Source organism: Dermochelys coriacea, chromosome 8 (assembly GCF_009764565.3).
Source record: "Dermochelys coriacea isolate rDerCor1 chromosome 8, rDerCor1.pri.v4, whole genome shotgun sequence".
NCBI lineage: Eukaryota > Metazoa > Chordata > Testudines > Dermochelyidae > Dermochelys > Dermochelys coriacea.
In genome coordinates this window covers 99,340,255-99,365,989 of record NC_050075.1, presented here as the reverse complement: position 1 = coordinate 99,365,989, position 25,735 = coordinate 99,340,255, and the positions used below count along the sequence as shown (strand labels likewise).

At 38.7% G+C, this 25,735-nt stretch overlaps 1 protein-coding gene across 3 annotated transcripts in view; it reads right to left on the bottom strand.

Annotated features, from left to right (window-relative positions):
• Positions 1-6,246: 6,246 nt before the first annotated feature.
• The window catches only part of FAF1 (Fas associated factor 1), a 299,927-nt gene continuing 280,438 nt past the window's right edge, over positions 6,247-25,735 (bottom strand). For all 3 annotated transcript variants that reach the window (XM_038412503.1, XM_043520083.1, XM_043520084.1), the window contains one exon: positions 6,247-8,476. In XM_038412503.1, coding sequence (XP_038268431.1) covers positions 8,393-8,476 — 84 coding nt within the window. In that variant the 3' untranslated portion in view covers positions 6,247-8,392. The remainder of the gene's footprint in view (positions 8,477-25,735) is intronic.

Sequence of the window (25,735 nt, the reverse complement as noted above, 5' to 3'; positions counted from 1 at the left end):
TGAAGTGGTCCAGTAACCTTCTCCAGTCATCAGACAAAAGAAGTGGGGATAGTGGATTACAGATTGTTGTAGTAAGCCATAAATCCAGTGTCTTCATTAAGTCCATGATTTTTAGTATCTAGCAACGTTAAGAATTTAAGCTTCCAGGCTCATCTTTTGAAGGTGTTGTGCAGGTTTCATTTGAGGACAAGGACTGAGAGGGCACATATTTATTATTTGTATTTTGGGCATTCCTAATTATATAAATACAACAATGCTAGGTACTAAGAACTGGTGTACCGTACACAGTTAAGTCAATGCAAGATAGCTTACGTCAACTTCGCTGTGGATGTGTCTACACTTAAATTTTGCTCCTGCCAACATAACTGCCCCACTATGCCAATTTAATAACACCACCTCCCCAAGCGGCGTAAACTCACAGTTGATGTAGTTAGGATGACGCAGTATCAGTGTAGACACTGAGTTACTTGCATTTACTGTTACTGGCCTCAAGGAGCTGTCCAGTAATGCCTCACATTGACCTCTGTATCGATACAAGTGCTCCTAGTGAGGCTGCGTACCACCAACATAAGGAGTGTGGTGTGCACATGTACAAGCATTGTAATAACTGCGGCAGCTATATAGCAATGTAACTTAGGTAGACATAATTTTGTAATGTAGATATGGCCTAAGTCTCCTGGTCTATGGGCATTATTAATTGATTTTCATCCTCACATTTGTATTTCTAAACATTTTTACATTCCTGTTAAATTTTCTTTGGATTTTGGTAGCAGTTTCATTTTCCCAGAATTTTTTTAGAATGTAATAATAATTGATTGCGTAAAAGTGTTTTAAAATAAATTCATGATGCATTTGCATTTTTTTAAATAACAAGTTTTTTTTCCCTTCATGATAGTAAAATGACTCAGTCAAAAAAAATATCTTGATTTAAGATCAAAATTTCAGACTTCAGGATTCCACAAATTTGTCATGTTTCTTGCCAAACAGATTAATTAAGGATGCCAAAATTTATTACGATGATTAGACTAATGGTTCCAGGACCATTCTGTCGTGGCTACAGTAACACAAAAATGAAGTCTTTCCTCTAGAAGAGGAGGAAGTAGTAGAAAATTCAGTCTTCCCTGAATATGACCAATTTTACTATTTTCCTTTGTTTGGAAAGGAATTTTAAGAGAGAGAGACTAGTAAGGTGCACTTCAGAGAGTTAAAACTTAATATGCCAAAATGTGGCTATTGGAAACCAATGTCATTTGCCACCCCTTTGCCTGGGGAAGATGGAAAGAAAGCAGTCTTTTCCTTTCCTCTCTAAGGTTTATATATGGCCTTCGGGCTAGATTTTCTTCTCATTCTTTCCAGAGATGGACAGGCCTTTTAGCCAACTTTGCGCTTCTCCAATTCTGGCCAGCCTCCTGTCTAAGTTTGTGCCAGCTTGTAATCACCCAATAGGATTGTATGTCATCTGAAAATAGTCTGATCACACTGCTCTCCAAACACACTTCCCTCTCACCTTCTCCCCGCTCCATATGCCAGAGCTGGGATAGAACTGTTATACTATCCCTATGCCATCTGACTAGTGCCATGGCAATGGGGATATGTTCTGCGGGAGTCTTTTAAGGCCCATTGGGTTATGGCAATGGGGCCATATTGTTGGATATTGTCAGGGCGTTGGTGTTCAGTTGACTTTTGAATAGCTGCTTAAATGTTTATTTTTTCGAATACTTCATTTTATACAGGTAATACACCATTACATATTTGGTAACTGTTGCACCTTTATAAATGAAATGACCCCACCCCCCTTGCAAAACAAACTGGGAGGAAGGGTTGTGGTCCTCAGCTCCTAGAAAATACTAAAGAGTTTGTATTACGTGACAGGCAGCTGTCATGGATTCAAAGATAACGTATACGCCCGTATTCTAAGCCAACATAAGAGTGAAAGGTTTTCTTTTGTACCCAAAGTCTCAATAAGACTTTTCTTCCCATATTACAGAGATAGAAATTTATCACTCAGTTTGGGGCTATATTGAAGTGAATCTATGTGTAACTATAATTTACCCTTCATAGACTTTACAGCCAGAAGGGACCATCATGATTATCTAGTCTGACCTCCTGCACTTTGCAGGCTACAGAACCTCACCAACCCACTCCTGTAACAGATCCCTAACCTCTGGCTGAGTTACTTAAATCATGATTTGAGGACTTCAAGACTTCAAGTTACAGAGAATCTACCATTTACTCTAGTTCAGGAGTTCTCAAACTTCATTGCACCATGACCCCCTTTTGACAACAAAAAATACTCCACGACCCCAGTAGGACCAAAGTCAAAACCTGAGCACCACTGCCCTGAGTGAGTGTGTGTGTGTGTGGGGGGGGAGGGACGGCAAAGCTGAGGCCCCAGGGCTTCAACCCCAGGTAGGGGGCCTGTAACCTGAGCCCTGCTGCCCAGAGCTAAAGCCCTGGGACTTTAGCCCCAGGCAGTCTAAGCCAGCTCTGACGACCCCATTAAAATGGAGTTGTGACTCACTTTGGGGTTCTGACCTACAGTTTGAGAACCACTGCTCTAATTTAAACCCTCAAGTGCCCCATGCTGCAGAGGAAGGCTAAAAAACCTTAGGGTCTCTGCCAGTATGACCCCGGGGGAAAATTCCTTCCTGACCCCAAACATGGCAGTCAGTAGGATCCTGAGTATTTTGGCAAGACCCAGCCAGACCCCTGGGAAATAATTCTTTGTAGTAACTCAGAGCCCTCCCCATTTAGTGTCCCATCACCGGCTCTAGGGGATATTTGCTACTAGCACTCAAAGTCTGGGCAAGATAACTTTTTGGGAACAAGGCCTCTCATTTCACATTATGCATTGTAATTTTTTTGACCTGAAAGACCATCCTCACCCTTTGGTTCACAGCCTAGTTACAGAATTGTCTGCCATGCTTGAGCTATTACAGATAACATTCCATTGAAAGAATGTACAGAGTGCAAAATCTTCAGACTTATTCTATATTTAGAAACACAGTATGAACTTCCTCTTAATTACCTGATAATTATTAACTTTCCCTTAGTTACAGTGACACCAGCAATGTGAAAATCATCTTTCACTTTGAAAAACTGATACCAACTATAGCTAAAAATAGCACCTGAGATTACTTTAACAAAGAAGTTAGCAAATACATATAATTTCGCTATTTTCTCCAGTTTGTTTGCTTTGTGCATTTGGCAGCAAATCGTGAACAACCAGTCCCACTATTCCCCTGTACACTAAAGTTTCTTGCTTGCTGAAAAGATCCTTGTGAACAAGAGAGCAAAGACGTCCATTTGCATTGTTAAAAAGAATTCTAAATAATGTCAGGTCAGACTATTTCAAGTGGAGGGGCATCCAAAACTGAACATTTTTGAAACTAGTCAATCTAAAAATATTAAATTAACAATGCCCTCGTAATTACTATTTTTTAGGCAACTTCTTCCAAATTCCTTTGTGCGGTTTTCATTCTACACTCTATTGGCTGGTCTTCATTTACAGGTTTGATGGCCTCTTTTCACCCTGCAAAAGGGCCATACAGCTATTGTTACTGTACTCCTGAGGATTCCTTCTAGGTAGGTACATCATTGGATGGCACAAGATCTGTGTTGTAGCAGTTCTAACACGATTCCCTTTCCCAGCCTAAAGGGTGTAGCTGGAGAGTTATGCAGTGCTCAGGTGACAATGGTTTCTTTGGGCTATAGGCAGCTGCTGAGAGCAGCCCTATGGCTTCTTCTAAACTACAGTGAGGCCAAACCAGCACCCAAGCTGGGTCCAGGATCAGGGAGCCACAAAGGTGCCCATGGCATTAAGCCAACCCTTCTCTGGTCCTCCCCTGAAAACAGTTAAGTCAGACCAGAGAATATGGGTTTATATATGTAACTATCATAGTTATTTCAGTTATCTGCTGTTCCTTGGTTTCAATAAAAATCTAGTGACAAAATGTAGTTGTAATTCATCTTGAAAAGTCAGGGTATTTTTAGGAGATGGACAAATCTGTCTTTATCCCAGAAAGTAAAGCAATGTTTAGGGATGTCCAATGGGCAAAGTAGATGGAATAGATTATTATTGTATCTTGCATTTCTGAATGGTTAAAGAGTAGTGTGCATGTATAGTAATTATTTAATGAAACAACTTATCCATGCCCCACAAATGAGGTAAGCATCCAGTCTGAAACTGGAAATAGGTCAGGACACATGAGAAAGGTATGTCAGAAAATACAAACAAGGAAAGCAAAACAGGGTTGCCAAAGTAATATTTTTATAATTATTTTACTAATTAATCAAGGAGAAAAAATAAAATGCCCCAAAGACTGAAAGAGCTTTTACTGTTAAATTAAATATGCTGTAAGAGAATGATTGTAAACCCTAAAAAGGCCAGTTATGGAATTTTGTAGCCAGGTTTTGAAGTGTGTAGTTTGGCATGGGAGATGATATAGTCATACCACCAAATACTTTTTGTTGTATGGACACAATAACTTGTGTAGCAGAAAGTGCTCGGATATATTCAAAACTGAAGCTACTATATCACTGTATAACACAACTCTTCCTTATTTAAATGAGTAGGCTTTGTAGAAAGAGTGGGGACAAATGAGGGTGCAAAGGAGCCTCAAACAGCTCTGTTCTAAATGTTTGGACCCAACAGTGTGACTAAAACTCAGGTCACAGTTCTCTCAAGGGCACTCATTTGGTACATGCTGTGGACATGTGTCTTGGGGTGCGGGGGAAGCTAGTGAAGGAGATCCATTATCTTTGATCCTGTGTCACTAATAAGGGAGATGAGTTTGAAAGCTCAAATGCCAGAGGTTGTCCAGGACTGGAGGTCAAAGTTGTGCCACTGATTGAGAACTAAGAAAGTTAGTTAGAGATTAAGGGAACTGAATCAGTCAAGAAAATAGTAGATTGATCAATTGATTCATTAGACTTGAAATTGTTTAGAGAATGATGATATTGATGAGCCAGGAATGCTTTTTACTCATTACGAGTTTTCAGTTAAGATTACTTTAATGTTTCCAATGCATGCTTACAAAACCCTTTCATCCAAGACTAGGGAACAACTGGTAAATTAAAAGTTAAAATTGATGGACTGTACTATACAAATAGCCATAACGGAGACAACCTAAGCATACTCATTTTGAGAGAGACTTGTGGAATAATGAAAGAGTCACACGCTAATTGCTGATGCTGGTCAAAACCACAAACAAAGTAAGAACAATTAACAGTAACTAAGAATTCACTGTGTAGTTCTCAGACGCTATATAATCTCTGCAAAATTTAATCTCAGGTAAATAGACTTGGTAACTGTGTTTCTCTCCCACACAGATAAGAACAGTGAAAGCATATCATGTTTTAAACACAGATCAAGTACATTTTAGTAGAAACGTTATTGTAACTACAAATTTATTTTATGTTTCTAATGTCACAGAAAAGGTACAGTTTATGAAAGCCAAAGTCCTGTTCTGCTACATTAAAAAAAATAGTTTAATAAAAAAACTACCCTCACTAAATTTAAGAGTGCAGATGTAGAGAACACAGATGAAACACTTGGCTTTGCGTAATCTCTAATGTGATTAGAACAGCAATGCCAAAAGCAGGTAGTTTTCTCAGAAGCTGCAGAGAGCTCCACCTTCACCATAATGTTTAGAGGGTTAATAGCTAACGCCAACACTTTCTTACAGGATTCCATTAATTAAAAATAAGATTTAATATTAATGATAATCCATTAATATGAGGGAGCTGAAGATATAAAAACAGAATCAGAGATATGCTCTGTAGTATATTGTAACAGTTTTAGGTAATGTTGCATAACAAAATTAGTCTGAATAATGATTGGTGAATTAACTGCACCAGCAGAGCAGATGATGTGAATACTATGGTTAGTTTAGGACAGCAGAAAATCATGCATAGGATATTAATGTTTCCACACTGGATCAATTTGCATTATGGGCCTAATCTGGAAAGGGGTCTCAAACCCAGGAGGCTGCTTCTCAAAATGAGGCCCAATGTCTCTTAGAACCGAAATCATAAACATTTTGTTGAAATAGATGTATTTGTTTGCATTCTTGCAGGATGATGTTTTATATACTAGAAGAGGGCTGCAATGCCACCACTTAGAAGGGTTTTAATTATCATCACATTTTGATGATGCCAGTGTATTTTGTGGTATGAATAAAATGAGAAGAAACTGCCAAAACTAATGTTAGGAAAAAAAAAAAACAGGAGCATTGACTTCAACAGTTCAACAAATATTCAAGCCACATTTAATAACTTTATGAAATTAGTATCAAAGAATATATAGTCAAAATACAGAAATAAAGTTGAGTGAGAGAAAACAGCATGATGAGATCAAACAAAAGTTAAACAGAACAGATTAAATATAAAAAGTTAACTGAAAGGTCACTTTGCTACGTGCAGCAATATTTCAGCAACTCCTTTCTTTAATAGCCAATTTAACAATGACGAGCTAATCGGGGGGGGGGGGAGACTAAAGCATCACTTTGAAATGCCTGCTGTGTAAGTTACTATGATTGTGCAAACAATGTCACCCCAGTTTGCAACCTGTGTTAAATTTAGATTTAATAGATGTAGTGTCCGCTTTTGTTTTGCTTTTCTCTTGAAGCAGTACAAAGGTTTAGAATGAAGTGTCTGCATTTAGCTCTCCATTACATTTACATTTGCCTTTCATTTGGCTGCTACTGTGTGTGTTGTGGACTGAGGATGATTAAAATTTGCTTACACATCCAAACCTTTAACTTGTCATGAATACATCACTTCTAAAAGTATGTGCTGTGTGCATTATTAATTACAGAATTATCATAAAGATACAGTAAGGCTTTTCCCACTCTGAAGTTTGCATTTTTTGGTAAGTAACAATATATCAGCTTTACTAACACCCTAATAATAGTCATACATTAATTTTATATCTCCATTCCTCCAAAAGAAAAAAAAATGACTTAAGGTGTGTCCAGTTAGTTTCTGATTAGTATAAAATGTTCAAATTGGGATTCTACCTGCTATGGTAAAGAACATGAGTTACGTATAAACAAAATGTGAAAAATAATATTACAAGTAGTTTGATTAGCAGCTGATGTTTCTGTAGTGCTCCTGTGCGCTGTACAGTAAGACCAGGAATAAAACAAAAAGCAAATCAAAAGTGTTTCGATGCAGGTTTAGGCATCAAGTGTATGTTATGTTCTGAACCTTCAGTACGCTCATTTTATGGTTTAGGTACATAAGGTACCAAATTTGTCCATATCAGATACCAGATAGTTGGTGCATACATTTCAGACAATGGAACTAGAATTTATTAATCTGAGACGGGATCAGTAATCTCTTTTTAAAATGTCAAAAAAGAGTGCAATAATAAGGCAGATTTCTTATTACACCATCTCTTTAGATATTTATCATTTGGTGAAACAAACAAGGTGCTTTAAAAACAGCAGAGTAATAGGATACAAACAAGTGCCAGAAAGAAGGAAAAATGCAAAAATGGGAACTACCATTTCTTCCACAATGAGGAATAGAGAACTTTTGTGTCTGGTATTTGAAAGATTTTTAACAGCTGATATTCAATATCAGCTGATTCCTGAAGTGTTGGCAAGATACCAGGTTTCTGGTACTGGCCCATTTCTAACATTATTTAAATATTCACATCATGCAATAAGCAGTTTCACACACTGCAATGTAATGGAAAATACTTCCTAAACTGAATTAGAACCGAGACCCAAAGCAGAACCAGTAAATAAATATCTTGCATATATGTCAAACTATATTCTTCAAACAAAACCTTACATCTTATCAAAGAAGTCAGAAAGTACCAACAAAAATTATATGCTTTCTACTATAATACTGTTAAATTTCCGTGTCTGAGAATGTCCCATTTAATTTTTTCTGCCTTTTCAAATTAGGTGGCAAAGTAGAAATTCAAACACAGAGTAAAATGCATATATATGAGGGCGCTGGCTCAGCGAGATATCAAATATACAGCATTCTAGTGTTAAAAGTACAGGCAGAAATGTCCAAGATTTCTTGGTGAAAAAGGGGCATTTGAGGAGTAAAAATTCTACTTAACAATCACTCACATTTTAACAGTGCATTAATTATAACAAAAGCCAGATGAGAAGTGAGCAACAGAGTCATAATGTTCAGTGTTCATAACAGAATATTATCCTCTGTTCATTTAAACAAGGTTGGAAACATATACTCATGTATTTGAAACTTTAAGTAGCTAGGTTTATTCTTTTTTCAGAATTCTTGCAAGAGGCAGAGTTGTGACACTGCATTGAATTGAATGATAGTACAAGGTGGTTTTGCTAGAAGCCTTTCTCCCAACACTGTGCCTCTGTCTTATCAAAGGATTATGAGTCCTGCAATCTGTTTTGATCTATTCTTTTGCCTCTAGGAATAGGGTTTCTTGAGGATACAGTTTTACCTCCAGTAATGATTTATTTGGATCCAACTGAGTCACCTGTAAAGATAAAAAAGAAATCTGAAAAGACATGTATAAGTAGATTTCCTTTGAACTGTATATTTTCAGGAGTATAGATTAATGTTCACTGGGGAGCAGTTTTGATTTTTGCCTGGGGGATTCACAAAGGTAATTCCCGTTAGTGCTAATGGGAGCTCTGTGAATTCCCAGTACGTTGGTGAAAGAACAGATTCCTTTTTTTAAAAAGAGATGTTACACATTTGCTCAGAGAAAAGTTGTTCACTTTCCCTCATCATCTTCAGGATGAAGATATCTGTTTTTGTCACAGTGGATGTCATTCTGAAAGGATTACTGGAACACTGGGGGTGAAGGTCAGAGACACAAACAGACTACAAGCTCACGTGCATCCTAAATGCCCACTTACTTCAAGGGGAGATTTAAGAGTGCAAGAATGTAGGATTGGCTTTATATTTTATTCATTTGAGCCCTGGTTCAGCAAAGCATTAAAGGGCCAGATTTTTAATGGCATTTAGGAACCTAAAGATGCAGATAGGCATCTAGCTAAGCACTGGGAATTAGGTGCCTGAGTGCTTTTGAAAACCCCACTATACACCTATTTGCATCTTTAGGTTCATAAATGCCTTTTAAAATTGGCTCTTATGGCTTTGAGCACCTTCAGCTACTACTCGCTTTCACTTTAAACTGTGAGTAATCTCATCCCTGTTCAACAAAGCATTCAAGTTTGCCCCACTGAAGTAACTTCAGTGAAATTTAAGCATGTACTGAAATGTAGTATGTGCTCAAGTGCCTTGGAAACTGTCCAACATATGGGCTTGATCCATGCATTTAGGCTCAGTCTCTATAGCTATGGAAGTTTACCAACAAATACCTCCTCCTAGTGAAATGTTTCACATACACAAAATAGTGGAGAGGACAGCCCAGCCTTCTCAATCAAACATTTGTATGTTGTAATATCCAGATTTGTATAACACCGCTCTGGCATTTAAAAGGACAATGGCAAGGTTTTGATATAAATATTTAAACACTACTTTTTACTTTGTTTGAAATAATTCATTGATAGTTTGAACTTTAGTTCTGTTTGCTAACCCATTTTTTACTTATTTCTTTGCACATGCATACTGGTTTCTTATTTAAGGTATGCTCATGAGTACAGTACTGTATTATTAGCATTATGCTAAAAGAGCAATGACAAATGTATACAGACAAGCCTTGTTTAGAAGCAAAAAGTGTTTTACGTATGACCATATCATGCCACTGATTTTTAAGGAGTACTCTTAATAGACATCAATGCTTTAAAAAAAAAAAATCAGTGACATACTAGGGTCCCAAGTGTGTCAGGTATTAGAAATTACTATAATTAACACTTAGTGTATTTAATTTTCATTTCGGCCTTGAATGCAGTTTGGGTATGGTGTACTTCTCTTATTAATCCTGGTATACTAGAAGTTTTAAAATGCAATTAAAATCTGTACTGAAAAATTTGTTTTCAAAATATTGGACTGGATTAGGAAAACAGATTTTTTTTAAAGTAGTAAAATATTGTACCTATCAACGTTGATGAATCCCTTTAATTTTAGAGAGTTTATTCCAAATAACTTTATTGCCACTGTTTTACTGTGCAATTACAGATAATCCACTATTTTTATATTTTAAAAAATGTGCTTATCACTTCTCTAAGCCCCTTTAAAATCAATCTCATTCACCCTGATGAATGTAATGGAACTTCAAAATACGGATGCATATTTTCAATTCGTAATGCTGGGATATATTTTCTTATGTTTTAGATACCACAGTGAGTTATCTGTGAATGATAGAGAAGAAAAATAGTATGTACAGACAACAGACTATTAAAATTCATTTTAGATCCTTATTATCTACACTCCAATTATGCATTCCTGCACAGATGCTGCTTAAATTATTGAAAGGTTATCTTAGAAAGCAAACCTGTTACGTAAAAAACAGCCAAAGTAGTGCGTTTAAGTTTGTAATTACAGAATTATACTAATTAAGTACCTTTGTTGCATTTTTAATGCTTTAGTATTCTTCTGCTACAGTCCATTGGATTTAAGCACTGAAAGGGAAGTATATAGGGACCTTTATAATTCTCAGCACAAGAGGTACAGTACACCTGAGAGAAGCAATTTTATTTCTCTGTTCAGTTTAAACCTGTATCTAATTAGATCCTCTCTCTTTTCAAATCCCACAACTCCTTTATTGCAAAAGCAAGAAAACGTAGGTGGAGAGAGGGAGAGAGAGAGAGAGAGATTTGTTTGTATCAGGCAAAAACGGATTTGAAAAGCGACGCTGGGTTAATGCACACTATCCTCCAGACTCTAACCAGATGGAAACCTATTATTCACTTGCGTGTAATTAATGATACACATCCCAATCAAAACTCTTGGGTTTGCAAACTTCAGTTACCTTAATAACAACGAGGAGCGATGTCCTTTTCTCAATTTCTTTATATGTGGGAAGTTAGTTAAAAGCAACATTGAGTACCTGCAGTAAGAAGCCTGTGCCACTTTTCACCCTTGATTTCAGTGTGCTGTTTTTTAATTCACTGAGGGACAGCAGAGTTTGCAAATGTTTACACCATTACCCAATTAACTAACAATATGGCTCCTACATCTGTCAACAAACAAAGCTGTTGTTGCTTTGTTTTAGCTCCATGGCATTTTCTGTTCATATGGGTCGCCATTGTACTTAATTATCACGCCATAACCCTTCTGCAGCTTCTACTTTGTTATTTGTGGTTTGTAAATATGTTGTTTACCAAAAAGAACAGAAGCTTTATTAGTGACTACACCTCTGACCAAAATAAATGCTTTAACTGGTGAATGAATGATTAAATACAGGACTAAACTAAAGCACCTTGTAACTTAAAATATCTTTAGAATTAGAGAACAAGAGAGTAGTATACAACAAAGATCAAAGGCCCTGTAAGAAATATCACTAACACAAGTGTCTCTACCCCACTTTCTAGTGAGATTTACTCTGCTTAGCCAGATTTATATAACTATTTCACAGTGCAACTCCAAAGACTTAAAATTTCTTTATATTAATTCAATTTATAATCTATTACATTGATACAACATGAAAATAAAATCTGGCACTTCTAAAACTTTGCTCTGATGTAATGTCTTTCATTCATCATGCTCGTTTGTGTGTGTGTGTGTGTAATATATACATCTGAAGACTACTGTGTAGTACATATGTTAAAATGAACAGAAAATGAGTTCAGAAATCCTGTTTATAATCTAAAGGTGACTTGCACGTTATGGCCCCAATTTAGGGAAGAACTTAAGCATGTGCTTAACCCTAAGCACCCAAGTAGTCCCATTGCTCTCAATAAGACTCAGGCACTTAAGGTTCAGCACACACGGAAGTGCCTTACTGTTTACAAAATTCCCCTCAAATGAGGCATTCAGTACATTTGTTTACTTGCTTTTTTCTTTTTATTCTCAGATCCCATGAAATCTAGTTCCACACCAGTCACTAGCTCACACTCAAATGATGATTACATATCCCATGGTTACAAAAACAGATCGGGCATAGAGTTGGCCCAATGAAGAAGTCAGGTAAATGTCTTTTTAAATAACTTGGTGGTTTTGCAAAGTTTTCATTATTTTATATTCCAAGGGATATAAAACGAGCAACCTTTTATAAATCATATAAAAGGCCCTGTCAGCTGACTTCATGCTCCATCAGGGTTCCATGTCTGACACGATGCCAATGGCTTAGTATTTGTTGGGACGTCACATAAAATGGGAGAAGGTGATGGGAGCAGGACTGGATGTTCAGGAGCTTGATGTACATCTTAAAGTACAATAATGTGCTTACTAAAGTGCTCAAGATTATGATATTCTATGGAAATAACTTTCATTGGTGCGTTTTATATTCTGTACATCTTTTTATAGCAAAAAAAAAAAAGTTTTTCCTTCCAAACTCATTTTCTGCAGCATTGTCATGCTCCCCTGAACTGACCTACGTGTACTGCTACTACACATTCGCATCCGGTACAGCTGCAATTTTACTGTTTACAAGGTCTGGTTTCTTACCCACCCTAACCTTGCAGGGAAGAGATAAGAAAAAAAAATGGCTTAATGCCCAGGAAGGTCATTTAAAAATAATGAACTGAATATACAATTATTATAACACATACTTGAGCAGCAAATATCACACCCTTCACCTCTCTACACCGTAGGACAAGGATCCGATTCTTGAGTAGTACAAATCTCTCTTCTACTTACACACGCATGAATACATTTCATGAATCAAATGCACAAAGAGTTCTTTTACTCTATTTCCTAATCCCCCTAAGTATAAATGCAGTGAAAATTACTTAAATGCACACCTGGTAAAGGACTAAATCTGTTTAAAAAACTATATTTTCACTCTGACACACAAACAAATACAGTGACTCCTTTCTATCTGTTAAAATAATAATCTCTGTGTGTAAAAGAGTTATCTGGATAATAGGTTCAACTGTGAGCACAAATAAAGAGTGTGTACTTTATAGAAATAAATGCAATTAGATCGGGTTTAGCTGAATTCACTTGAAAATAGCTTTAATTTGAATGAAAGAAACCTGTCATGTTAATAAATAAGGAACATTATATCATATCATAGTTAGCAAAACATGGCAAATAAAACATTATACATCTTGTTCACAACAAAAAGCTTTAATCCAGAAACACTGAGTGACTGAGTTACTATACCTATATGTACCTGACTTCTGGATACTTTTAAAAACAAAATTTTAGTTCCAACGTTCTTTTTCCAAGATGTGTATTTAATCCAATAACCAATATTAACACATCAAAGAAAGATATGCTACAACCTGACCCCCACACTCCTAATCTTCCCCCCACAAAATCCATATAGGTTTCTGGTAAAAATTGACTTCAGTGGAACTATGACAGTTTACACCAGCTGAGGATCTGCCCATAGATCCTGCTTATCCAGGCCATATGTGCCTGATTTATATTACTACCTGTCTTTCTAGATGGTAAGCTAAGTAAGGCAGAGACCACGTCCTCCTCTGGAGGAGGACGTGGTCTCTGCCTTACTTAGCTTACCATCTAGAAAGACAGGTAGTGTCTTTTGTACAAAGCTGAGCACACCAACAGAGCACAACATACAACAACAAACCAAAAATGGGTGTTGTTCAGTTTTGCAATTTTATAGAGAATCTTGTGATATTTGGGACTTTTCTTCCAGCCTTAGCTGCTCGGGCCATGTGATTACTTGAAAATCTCAACTTTCATTTTTTGTTTTTTAAAGTAAGTTTCTAGCCTTTGTAGTTGCCGAGAAAATGTTGAACATGTAAATGCTAACTGCTACAACACCAGAATCCAAATAAAAGGAACCACATATTTATTATTTTTAAACAGATCTTGATTTTTGAACAAATATCATGAGTTTTTGGGGCCTGGCTCATGATTTTTTTTAACAGTTGGGGTTGGCATTACAGTAGAACCTCAGAGTTACGAACACCAGTTACAACTAATCTGTCAGCCACACATGTCATCTGGAACTGGAAGTATGCAATCAGGCAGCAGCAGACACAGACACACAGACAAAAAGCAAATACAATACAGTACTGTGTTAAACGTAAACTACTACAAAAATAAAGGGAAAGCAGCATTTTTCTTCTTCAGAGTAAAGTTTCAGAGCTGTATTAAGTCAAATGTTCAGTTGTAAACTTTTGAAAGAACCACCATAACGTTTTGTTCAGAGTTATGAACATTTCAGAGTTACGAATAACTTCCATTCCCAAGATGTTCGTAACTCTAAGGTTCTACTGCACTGCAAAACAGTGTTAGTGTTTGATGTCCTTAGATCTTTTAGTATTTTTTAAAAAATAAAACCAAATATATTCAAATGGCATCAGCAAGTTTTATCTTTTTATGCAGTCGTGTATGGCTATAGCTCATTTTTACAGCATAGTTCCACTGCAACCTATGTGGCTTTCAGCAACTTTGGACAGAGCAAATTAAACAAGTTAATGATAAGAGTTTGCATTTACATCGTAACTTTCACCCAAGGATCTCGAAGTACTTTACAAACATTAAAATGGTCATTGTGAATTAGGTATTATCCTTACTTGACAGATGGGTAAACTGTAGCATAGAAAGATTATGTCTTTTGGCAAAGGATACACAGCGAGTCAGCAGCAGAGTTGGGAACAGAACCCAGGCATAGTGCTGGGTGAATAACTGAGTTTTCAGTTCAGTGGCAGTTCTGGGAGAAAATACAATTGGTTTGAGTTGAACTGAATCTGAATTTTTTCAGAAGTTTTGGCGAATAGAAAAGGCCTGTTTCGGGTCAGTTCCAGAGCAAGGATTTGCACCTGGGTCATCCCAGGTGAGTGCCTTAATCACTGGGCTAACGGTGATTGGGGAAGTGCCAGGGGGCAGTAGCACCACCTCCTCTTCTACCTCTACCTCTTCCGTCTGTTTTGTGAATGGCTGAAACTATTCACGTCAAACCCAATAATTTTGGGTTGATTGAAACTGCATTTTTGTTGAATAAAATATTCGCCTGAAATATTTCATCCAGGTCTACTCAGGAGTACTGGCTTCCACGCCCTTGCTCTCTCTAACTTCTAGATCACACCCTCTTGCCCTTTATTATATCATTACATTGTGTAGATTTGTTGCAGAATAGTTAGAATGTTAGCCTGTGTGTGTTACAGACTCCACAAAATTCTGGGAGAAGTTTAGGAAGCAGATTCACAGAGTATGAGTCTTTCTTTTATGATGACCTATTGCACTGAACTGAATAGAATTCTTGCACCACTGATTTCAACTGGATGACATGTAGTGAGACTTATAGTATGTAGTGTTTAATCTTGTATAGTGTTTAATCTTGCATAAAAGTATAATGGACAGTAAGAATGATCCAAGTGATACTGTACATGGTGAGATATGGGTAGTGTTTTGTCCATGGATGTGACCAATATAACAAATGTTACAATTAAAAATGAAAGAAACCAGCCTATTGATCTGATGGCATTTAATGAGTAAGATTTTGAATCCTTATCACTAGAGGTAAGAGAGCTAATACCTTCAACTTGAATGTTTGGGAGGAGAGGGGGCTGCAGGTGGGGAGAGATGAGTGCGCACTATGCCACTGCTGTGGCACTCTGTCTCCAGATGGATTTGGATAAGAAGAAAGGTTGGATACAAGGAAGGAAGGTTCTGCTGGAAGCCTAGTGTTATATTCAAAAAGGATTGATAAGGGATAAGAAGGGAAGACGGGAATTTGGCCAGTCAGAAAGGTAAAGGCTCAAATCACCCCACTTCTCGTGCTTAAACTTTGAATATTAGTTGGATCTGGTTAGCTCAGAAGAATTTAGCTATCATGGAAAATCCACAAGAATTTCCACCATGTGATGTCATATAGCTACATCAGCAGGTTTGAGGGATCCAGGACACACACCTTTGCCACTTGAGCTAACAGAGTAACTGATAGCAGCAGTAGGTTATTCTTTATGTGGGCCAGCATTAGAGGTGAATGGGACACTTTGCCAATGGGTTTCATTGCTGGCAGCAGAGGAATAGAGACACTCAGGAAATTTGGGTTTTACTCTATGCTCCGGAGAGGAATGTGCTCTAGTGGGCAGACTTCTGCCCACTGCCCCAAATATGACCCTTTCTGCCTCATCCCCTCAAAATCCCGGTCCCAATCCAGTCTCTCCCCCACAGCTGGCTCCTTGTCCCATTCATTCCCAACTCCTTGTTCAGCAAGTCCTAAACTCGTATCTTGGGATTCTCCATCCCACTCCCAGTCCCCGTCAGCTCCTTGTCACCATGCCCTTGCCCAGCCAGTCCAGTTCTCCCCAGCTCATCTATTTTGTGTCTCCACTCCCCAAAAGACTGGTCTCCAGTCACCCTAATTTCCCATCTCCACTGGCTTCAAGTCCCACTTTCTCTTCCTGGGCACCTCACTCAGTATCTCTCCCACCTCCCCTCCGCAGCTCCTTGTCCCAATCTCTTTATTCAGTCAGTCCCAATTCTCCCCCACAGCTCCTCATCTGATCTTCATCTTTCTCTCAACTACTGGCTTCTGCTTCCCCCATTTCCATCCCTAGCTCCCAGTCTCCTTTCCCAGCCAACTTCCCTCTACCCCCCAGTCTCCTTGTCCTGCCAGTCACAGGCTTACCCAGCTTCTCAGTCCCAGTCCTCTTGCAGAGGCAGTCCCAGTCTCCTGCCCAACCCAACTGCCAGTCCTAGCTTCCCTCTCCCCAACCTGGCAACCTCCAGTCCCAGTCTTCCTTCCCCTCCCCATACTCCTTTTCCCAATCTAATCCCCCAAGCAGGTCCAGCCTTTGACCCCTCTGCATTAGAACTGGGCAGCTTCCTCCTCTACCCTGCCAGGGATGTCATTGAGAGCAGAGGAAAGACTGCTCTCAGGGCTGGTCTACACTGACGCTGTAAATCAATCTAAGTTATGCTAGTTCAGTTACGTGCTCTCCCGTCAACATAGCTTCTGTCTCTCAGGGAGGTAGAGTACAGACATCGATGGGAGAGCGCTCTCCCATCGACTTAGCGTGTCTTCAACAGACCTGCTAAATTGACACTGCTGCATCGACTGCAGCAGTGCCGATTTAGCTGGTAGTGTAGACATGGGTTAGGTGCTTGGACCTGTGCCGGCCCACAGCAGCAACTGCAGGGAAAGTCCTGCTCTTCCCAGGATGGAGCATGCACAGATGGAACCTTCAGGGGATTTAATAATAAAACAGCTGAGCCAAGTAATCCCATCTGTACAGTTTCCCTCACACCTAATGAAACTGATGCATGTAAATCAGCTGTAGAGTAAGGGTGGTGATTTGTCCAGTTACCTCTGATACCACAATGGTCTAGGACTCTTTGCATGGCATAGATACATGCCTAACTGTATCTGTACTCCTCATGGGTGTAAAGTCAAAAGGCTAAGGTTAAAAATTGGACAGTGACAGACTGCAAATCCTAGTGATGATTGAACCTAGTGATATTCTGAAGAAAAAGTGGTCTCAGCCATGCTTGTAGCTGTTTCTATTGCTTCACATTGATTCAGTAGACTTTCTAGGCTTCAGAGTGACACACAGACAGAGTGACAATGTTGGAATCGTATTATAGTTCAAAAATCTCTACTGAGCATGTGCAATTTTTCAAAGGCTTATAACGTGGCCAAATTTGGGCAGATTTTTGCAGAGGCAGCAAAAGAAATGTACATCTCTGACACAAAGGCTATCCCCCTGTCAAATCTCAAGTCCACAACATGTAGGCACTAGAGCTTTTCAAAGAAATTTTTAGTGTGTGCAAAACAATGTATTTTCCTTAGCCTTGTTCCTGGCAAGGGTTGAACCGTTTGGCTGAAAATTTCCAAAAATTTCAGCCTGAGGCAGACACCCGGCATGGGAAATTTCAGTTTGAACAATCAAAAGATTAGTAAAGTTATAAGCATTTGAAAACAGGTTGGACAACCTTTGCATTAGGTGGTGCTACCAGCCACACCTATAATAAACAAAACAAACATACAAAGGAGCTTTCAAGATGTGACCAATCACCATCTTGACTGATTTGCTTGCATGTTGTATCTATTTGTTTTCTTAGATTGTAAGATATTTAGGGGAAGGGTAATTTTGGATAATAATGTAATAAATAATATTTCCTTGCTTTTACAGGTTAAAATTAGACCCCCAGTGAATTTTAATTACTGCCTTTTTTGTGTGGGAAGGACAGCAGGTCATAAAACTTCCCTTATCTTGTTGGACCCCCTTAAGACAATGACTAAAATGAGAACTAATCTATACAGGGTTTTAAGGATTTCACCCATCCTTCTGAAGGAAGAGCCAAGGGAATGAAAAACAGGTTGTTCCCTAATGTTTCAATATATGCCAACCTTTTCTTTACATAATCTCATTACCTCTCCTCCTCATTGGCAGCAGCCAGCATCCCTCCCCACCCCCCGCAGCAATTAAAAAGACAGGCGGTCATTAGAAAGACAGGAATGTTGCTCTGCATCAGCCACCAGGGGATGTTAAAGCTCAATGTGTGCTATACCATCCCTCTCTCGATGATGAATCCCATCTCTGCACTGCTCCAATACTTTTATTTTGACCAAATTTGAATTCTCAGCAACAACATTTCCTTTCAGGAGCAGGGAGGGGAAAGAGACAGACAGAATTCCCTGGTGTCACAGAAGTTTCCACCAGGAGTTAAACAAACCCGATCACCATCCAATCAAGACTCGCAAGCATTACAAGAGCTCCACAAGACGACACTCTAAGCAAAATATAGTGTTTCCGCATAGACTATTAGATGTAGATTGGTGAGAAAGTACTGGTCAGTAATGGGATTTATATGCATTTAATTATGATTGTATAGGACAAAAATCCAAAAGGGTTTTTAACACAAGTTCAAAGGATGAAGGTCTCAGACAGGATAGTGATGAGCACTATATAAAAACATGACTGACAGACAGAATAAATAACGTACACAGGACTGCCTTTGCAATTTAGTTTGATGTATTTACTTATCCAGTTACCAAAACAGCAGGAGATCATTTCATGTTCTAGTAACTAGACAATGCATTTTTAATGTCTTAATGTTACCAAGGCTCTTTATGGGTATTTTAATACAACATTTTTTTCCTGTGTGCAAAAGTGGATAGAATGAATGCTAAGCATGAACCACTAGTTAAAAAATAAAAAGTGTCTTAAGGTATGCCTACATTCGAGCTAGAGGTGTAATTTCCAGCTTGGGTAGACGTATGCATGAAGCTCTGATCAACCTAGCTTGCTAAAAATAGCAGCGCAGCCACCGTGGCACAAGTGGTGGGACTGGCTAGCCACCCTGAGCACAGTCCTGCCCAGGTCTTTAGGTATGCACTCGAGTGGCTAGCCCATCTTGCTGCCACAGCTAGGCATCTGTTAGCATGTTAGCTCAATTATAGCTAGCGCATGTATGTCTACCTGAGCTGGAAATTACATCCCCAGTTTGAATATAGACATAAGTTTAGAAAGGGCCAGTTTAGCCTGGATCATGCTATAATCTAAAGCAGAGGTCCCCAGTTTCACTATAGCATACTTCCCCCTGCAATCAGATAACATACTTGGGTCTCTCCTGAAGCAAACATCTTATAAAATAGCATGCTGCGGGATAAGAGGGTAGGGAATGGTGCATTTGGGCAGAATACTTTACCCTGTAGACAGTGGAAGTATTCTTGCTTGTCTGCCCTGAGCCCTGCCACATGGGGCTGAAGCAGAAGCTGAGCAATTTAGCTTCGTCAGGCGCCTGATGGTATGGGGCCGTGGACAACTGCCCTGCTTGATGACAGGTTTCAGAGTAGCAGCCGTGTTACTCTGTATTCGCAAAAAGAACAGGAGGACTTGTGGCACCTTAGAGACTAACAAATTTATTTGAGCATAAGCTTTCGTGAGATACTGAATTCCACTGCATGCATCTGATGAAGTGAGCTGTAGCTCACGAAAGCTTATGCTCAAATAAATTTGTTAGTCTCTAAGGTGCCACAAGTCCTCCTTTTCTTTTTGCCCTGCTTGCTATCCCTTAACGCTGGCCCAGGCTTTATATATGCGGAAAACCAAGTGGGACGTGGAGTTTTTATCACGTTTGGTGAGAAGGAGGAAGGGAGGGGCTCAGAAAGAAAAAGGTTGAGAACTCTTGTTCTATACAATCCGAAGTTTCATGAGGGAGAATGCAAAGCTTTTAACATTTAAACTATGTGTTATTTAAAAAAAAAAATAGTTCCTATTTTACATAATAAGAAATATGAATGATTAAAACCTACTGAAGAGATTACTTGGGTCAAATTAAATTTTTTCTCCACTTGCAGAAATCATGACAAAGAAGAAATGTACTGTAACCATGCAATAAAATGAAAGAGTTGTAGGAGCCTCTTAAAACTCGAGAAAAACAATTATTTCTCTAGCTGATTTTGTCCTTGGAAAACATTGATTTATGTCCTAGAGCTTAAAAGGAAGACAACTTTTGAGGTTTATTTTAATGACTTGTTCGTGTTCCAGAACCATCAGTTATATTAGCACAGGTCTGTGAACACTCTGTTAGTTAACTAAGACTACAGAATTGTTCCAAGATTTATTTACAAACATAGCTTATAAAATTCAGCAATGGAGTAACGTGAATTTAAAAATATATTTGAAATCCAGAAGATGTGTCTCATCAGATAACTTTAAGATAGATCAAATACTGGGCCCAAACCTATTTGTTAGGTTTCTTTATGTCTTGATTGTTTCATTTTAATGGCTTAGCCCCTCGATACTAGAGCATGATCTCCAGTGACAGTAGCAAGCACACTGTAATTTAGTAGTGCAGTGAAGAATTCCAATCCTAGCTATTATCCAGTGAAATGAGCATCATCTCAGTGAAGTAACATATGATTTGAGCTGACACTTCAACTTTTTACACTCTGAATCCCCTGTCTCCATTAAAACAGCCAAAGGTGCTGCAGAAGCTCTGTAACCAGCTGAGCAGGCAGGCAGTCCTCACTGAAGCTTCTACAGTGTTGCTCAGTACCAGTATGCTACTGGATACAAGCACAATATAGTACAAGTCCTTCCACATATGGCTGAGAGCATTTCTTTTCTGCAACCTGCTCATCTTTTCCTAGTGTTCCACCAAGGTGAAGGGAGGAGAAAGGAAGCTAAATCCTAAAGCTGTTCCTGGACCTAGGTCTTTTTGAGGATTGCACACTGTCTAATGAGCTAATAGCTAGACTATTCCTAGAAGGAAGCAGTAGTTCTGGAACTGACAGTGCCATACAAACTCTACTGGAGCACCCAGCTCACAGGGGAGAGGTGCAGGTTATACCATTCCATAGGAGGAGGTTATGTGCTTGCCTCTATGCTTCTGGCTAGAAATATAGACTGGTGCAGGGAGAGATATGGCCCTGCCTCCTTTAGGATGGCTTCCACCGTAACTGCTACTGCGGGACATTGCTCTTGGGGGAGCCTAGGGATTGTGCTCATGCCTGACCCTTGGAGGGGACATAAGGTACATAGGGAGGGTGGTGATCCCTCCCCTACCTTATATACCTGTGCAATGATCAAAAACAGCCTGGCCCTACACCTACTGAAATCCTGATCAGCACCTGTCTTGACTGGATGCACTGTACAGTGTGGGTTAGATTCAATTTATTTTAGCTTTTAAAAGAAACAGATTTCCCTCCTCCCCATTTTTTCAAACTGCTGTTGGAATTGGCTAATTAAAAGGATTTAAACAATCTTAACACTCTAAACAGAGCAAACTGGTTCTGAATTATTAAGCAAAATTTTAGATGCATTTGAGTAACCTTAAGTGACTTAACTGCCACCTGATCCTAAGCTATGGCTCAAATAAATAAATGTGAAATACGATAGAAGTCTTAGCTTACTAAGGCTTCCAGATACAGTAAATAAAAAGCTTAAGTCTCCAGTACACTGTCTGCAAAGACTCTCTAAAATAAATGGTTTACACTGGTGTACACTTAAAGTGGAAATTGAGGGCAGAAACAACTGCAGGGTTTAATTTAGATTTCCAAAGGAAACTTGTAAGCACAGAATGTACAAAGCTCTACCAATGCCCTGCATGGTGCTATGGGGTGCTGTATTGCTGGAGGTTGGTGTCTTTCAAATACCATGAAAAACCAAGGTCAGGAACTTTCTAGTTAGTCATTAAAGATGCCATAGTACTTTCGCAAGCACAGGCTGTTAATTTTGATATCCTGGCCAAATTCCAATCTGGCTAATTCCATTCTGTTTCCTTAAACTGTCCCTGTAGTATCAGTTGGAGATGGCATCTTTCACTTTTTGATCTAACATGTCAAGAAAGGCCTGCTCTGTAAGATGTATAAAGGCCTCAAGAAGACTTCTGCAGACTGCAGACTTCTCCACTGGGCGCTGGATGGATTTTGTAGCTGGTACACTTGGTGGACTATCGCTGAGGGTACCTGGGAAGGCTTTCAAGCTGGAAGAAGGCTCATGGAAAGGCCAAAAGCTAAGTGAGTATTGCTGAAAGAGGAGACTCATGTTTCTAGGGCTAGCTCTGTTTTTTGCAGTGTTGTTAAATAGCTGCCGTGTTAACATGCAAGAGGTGGGTGCATTTCAGTGGTACGTAAAGGGATTTTACATAAAAACATAATATGTAGACTATGCAAAAGCCAACAAGCACATTTCACATCAAATACCAAAAGGGCATCCCCCTCCTTTAAAAAGGTCTGTTTATATACACACAGCCTTTGAACATGCATGTCATGAAAAAGTTGCACAGAACTATATTCACAGTCGTATAGTAATCAGCAGGCTAAGCTTGTATTTACAATACAGATATTTCTACACCAACCACTTATGTGGCCAGAAAAAACAAACTTCTTCAAAGGTATTATTCAGGAATCCACTAAGCAGCCAGATTCACTGGTGTGAAATATAGCATTGGGCTTGGCATCCATTTTGCTATGGCTGCAGTACTGAAGGAAAAAGGTGGTTAGTATTCACTTAGTGTCAGCGGATGGACAGCATAGTCAGTGAGGAAGTCCCAGTAACAAGCCGCTGCATGTGCTTAAATGCGTTGGAATGTTACCACTTTTTTAAACAACAAGTAGTGTCTAGAAAAGGTTAATCTGTGTATTTACTCGTGTAGAAGTTTGTATTTACAGTAGGGTTATGATTCCAACTTTAAGTTAGCCAAGCATATCTGTGTAAACAACAGGAATATAGAACTAATGAATTTTTATTTACTGGAGATGTGGAAATATTTCAACATTCAGTTGGGGCATCTGAACTAAGGGCATTAAAAAGAATATTTTGTACAGCTGGTTGAAAATTTTCTGAATGAACAGTTTTCTTTCAGAAAACGCTGACACAAAATCAAAATGTGTCACAGGAATGTATCGATTTTGTAAACATTTTCAATGAAAAATTGTCAAAGAGCTTTATTTTGACAAGGTCAAAGTCCTGCATTTCATCTTTATTGTTTCAACTTTTATTATACTTTATAAAAAGCTGAAATAATGAAGTCAAAATGAAGCGCTTTGACCGTATCAAAATAAAGTGTTTTGATAAAATCATTTTGATATCCCCCAAAAAGCTGCGATAAGGGTAGACGCACTGTCCATGTACCAGAGAGTGTTACAAGGGACTCACTGTGCACAGTATTTAAATACAGGAACAATATAGTGTAGAGAGGAAAAGTGTTTTTGTTCTGTTTTAAGTAAGTTGGAAGACCTGTAACATGGGAGACATTTTGAGATTGCTCTTCTTCACTTTGGCTCCACTGAAAATGGGATTACATGCTTAGATGGAGTAAAGTTAATTAGCGATTAACGGGATTCCACACATGCTACTTCAGACGCTGGCTAGAGTATTGTTTCAGCTGCATTGGTGAATATTCTTTGTTATTTTGAGAATAGTAGTAAACTATAATGAATACAAGAAATGGGACGTTTCCTGTTTGTATAACTCCATCCCCTCTTGGGCAGCAAATTCCCAAGGTGAATTAGGATTCCCGAAGTGTATTATGATGATAGAAACATAAAGTGAAATGCTTTCATTTATACTAAAATTAGAGTGCTTCTTTTTAGTATGAGAGGGGAACATGTTTGAAAGCTAAGCTCCAAGAAGTAACCTAATTAACCACACAAATATGAACTGAAGCATTAACAACAGAAAATGAATTCACTTATTGAATGAAGATTCACATACACCTAATGTCTAAACAAAGCAGCAAATTGTATATACACAAGTGCCAGAAATTACACTCACGTTTGATCACACATTTTCATGCAACCAAGTGTCTGAAGTCTATGAATTATGGATACTGTATCAGAGAAACAATTAATACATTTTCTTTCTCAAATGCAATGAAAGATATTTTGGTTTAGCATATAGTGTATCGTCATCATTGCATCCACTTGTGACACACATATGGGTGCACTTTACATGGTTCAGATTAAGAGAAAAATAGCATTCCCCAAATTTAGGGAGCAAATATACTATGACCATGCACTCGCTATCTAGTGTACTGTGACAGGGAAAACAATATAGACAGTAGGCTAAATGCCAGTGACTCCAGAATTTGCATTTTAAACATGGCTAGCCTCAGGCTTAGTGGTATTGCCAACATAATAGTTATAGGGGTCACTACTGAGAACACTATATACCCATAACTTGAGATACCCTGTTGGGATGGATACCCGAAGTATACAGAGCTACTTAAACTTCAGCTCATGATACAACTCACACCCTGTAAATTTCAAAGCAGATCCAATTTGAAATTCATGGTACACGGTTGTAAGAGATAAGGATTAAAAGGGCTTTTTTTGAAAATTTACATTAAAAAAATGTCCCAAGTGAAAACCTCATTCAACCTTCCACCATTATAAATAATGCTGCTGCCACCACCACGCTTTTCATCAGTACATCTCAAAGCGCTTTACAAAGCAGGTCAGTGTCATTAATTCCTTTTTCCAAGTGGGGACACTAAGGGTATTGTTTCAAAGTACTATGAAAAACTGTTCCCATTTTCTATGGCATTAATGGCAAGATCAGAGCAAGCCAGAGGGGTAGGCAAACTGGATAGCCACCTTGTGTGTCAAAGGATAGGGAAAGCAGTGGAATTAGTGATGGCTGCTTGTCCCCAATTGTTTATCTACTTTCTATCATGACAGTAATTACTTAAATAGCAAGTGCTTTATTTTTGGGGTCATTAATTCAGACTGACTAAAGGTACAATGTAATAATTTAATACAATTAATTGTCTAATATCTGGTCCTGGGCAAAATTTCACACCACGGTGAATGATCTGTGCCCTGTACAGTTCATACCTATCAAACTTCATAAATAATGATGTTGTTGTGTTTTACTAGTGTTCAGATGTACAACACTTTCACATTAAAAGGTGGAGAATTTTACCCCCTCCTGCTGCCTCTCACTCCCAGCCCCATCCCCCCACGCAAAAGAAATCCTTCAGAATCACAGCCCTATATGCAAACTACAACTTGACAAGAAATGTATTACATAGCAAAGAGTTATAGATTCATAGATACTAAGGTCAGAAGGGACCATTCTGATCATCTAGTCCGACCTCCTGCACAACGCAGGCCACAGAATCTCACCCACCCACTCCTATGAAAAACCTCACCTATGTCTGAGCTATTGAAGTCCTCAAATCGTGGTTTAAAGACTTCAAGGAGCAGAGAAACCTCCCTCAAGTGACCCCGTGCCCCATGCTACAGAGGAAGGTGAAAAACCTCCAGGGCCTCTCCAATCTGCCCTGA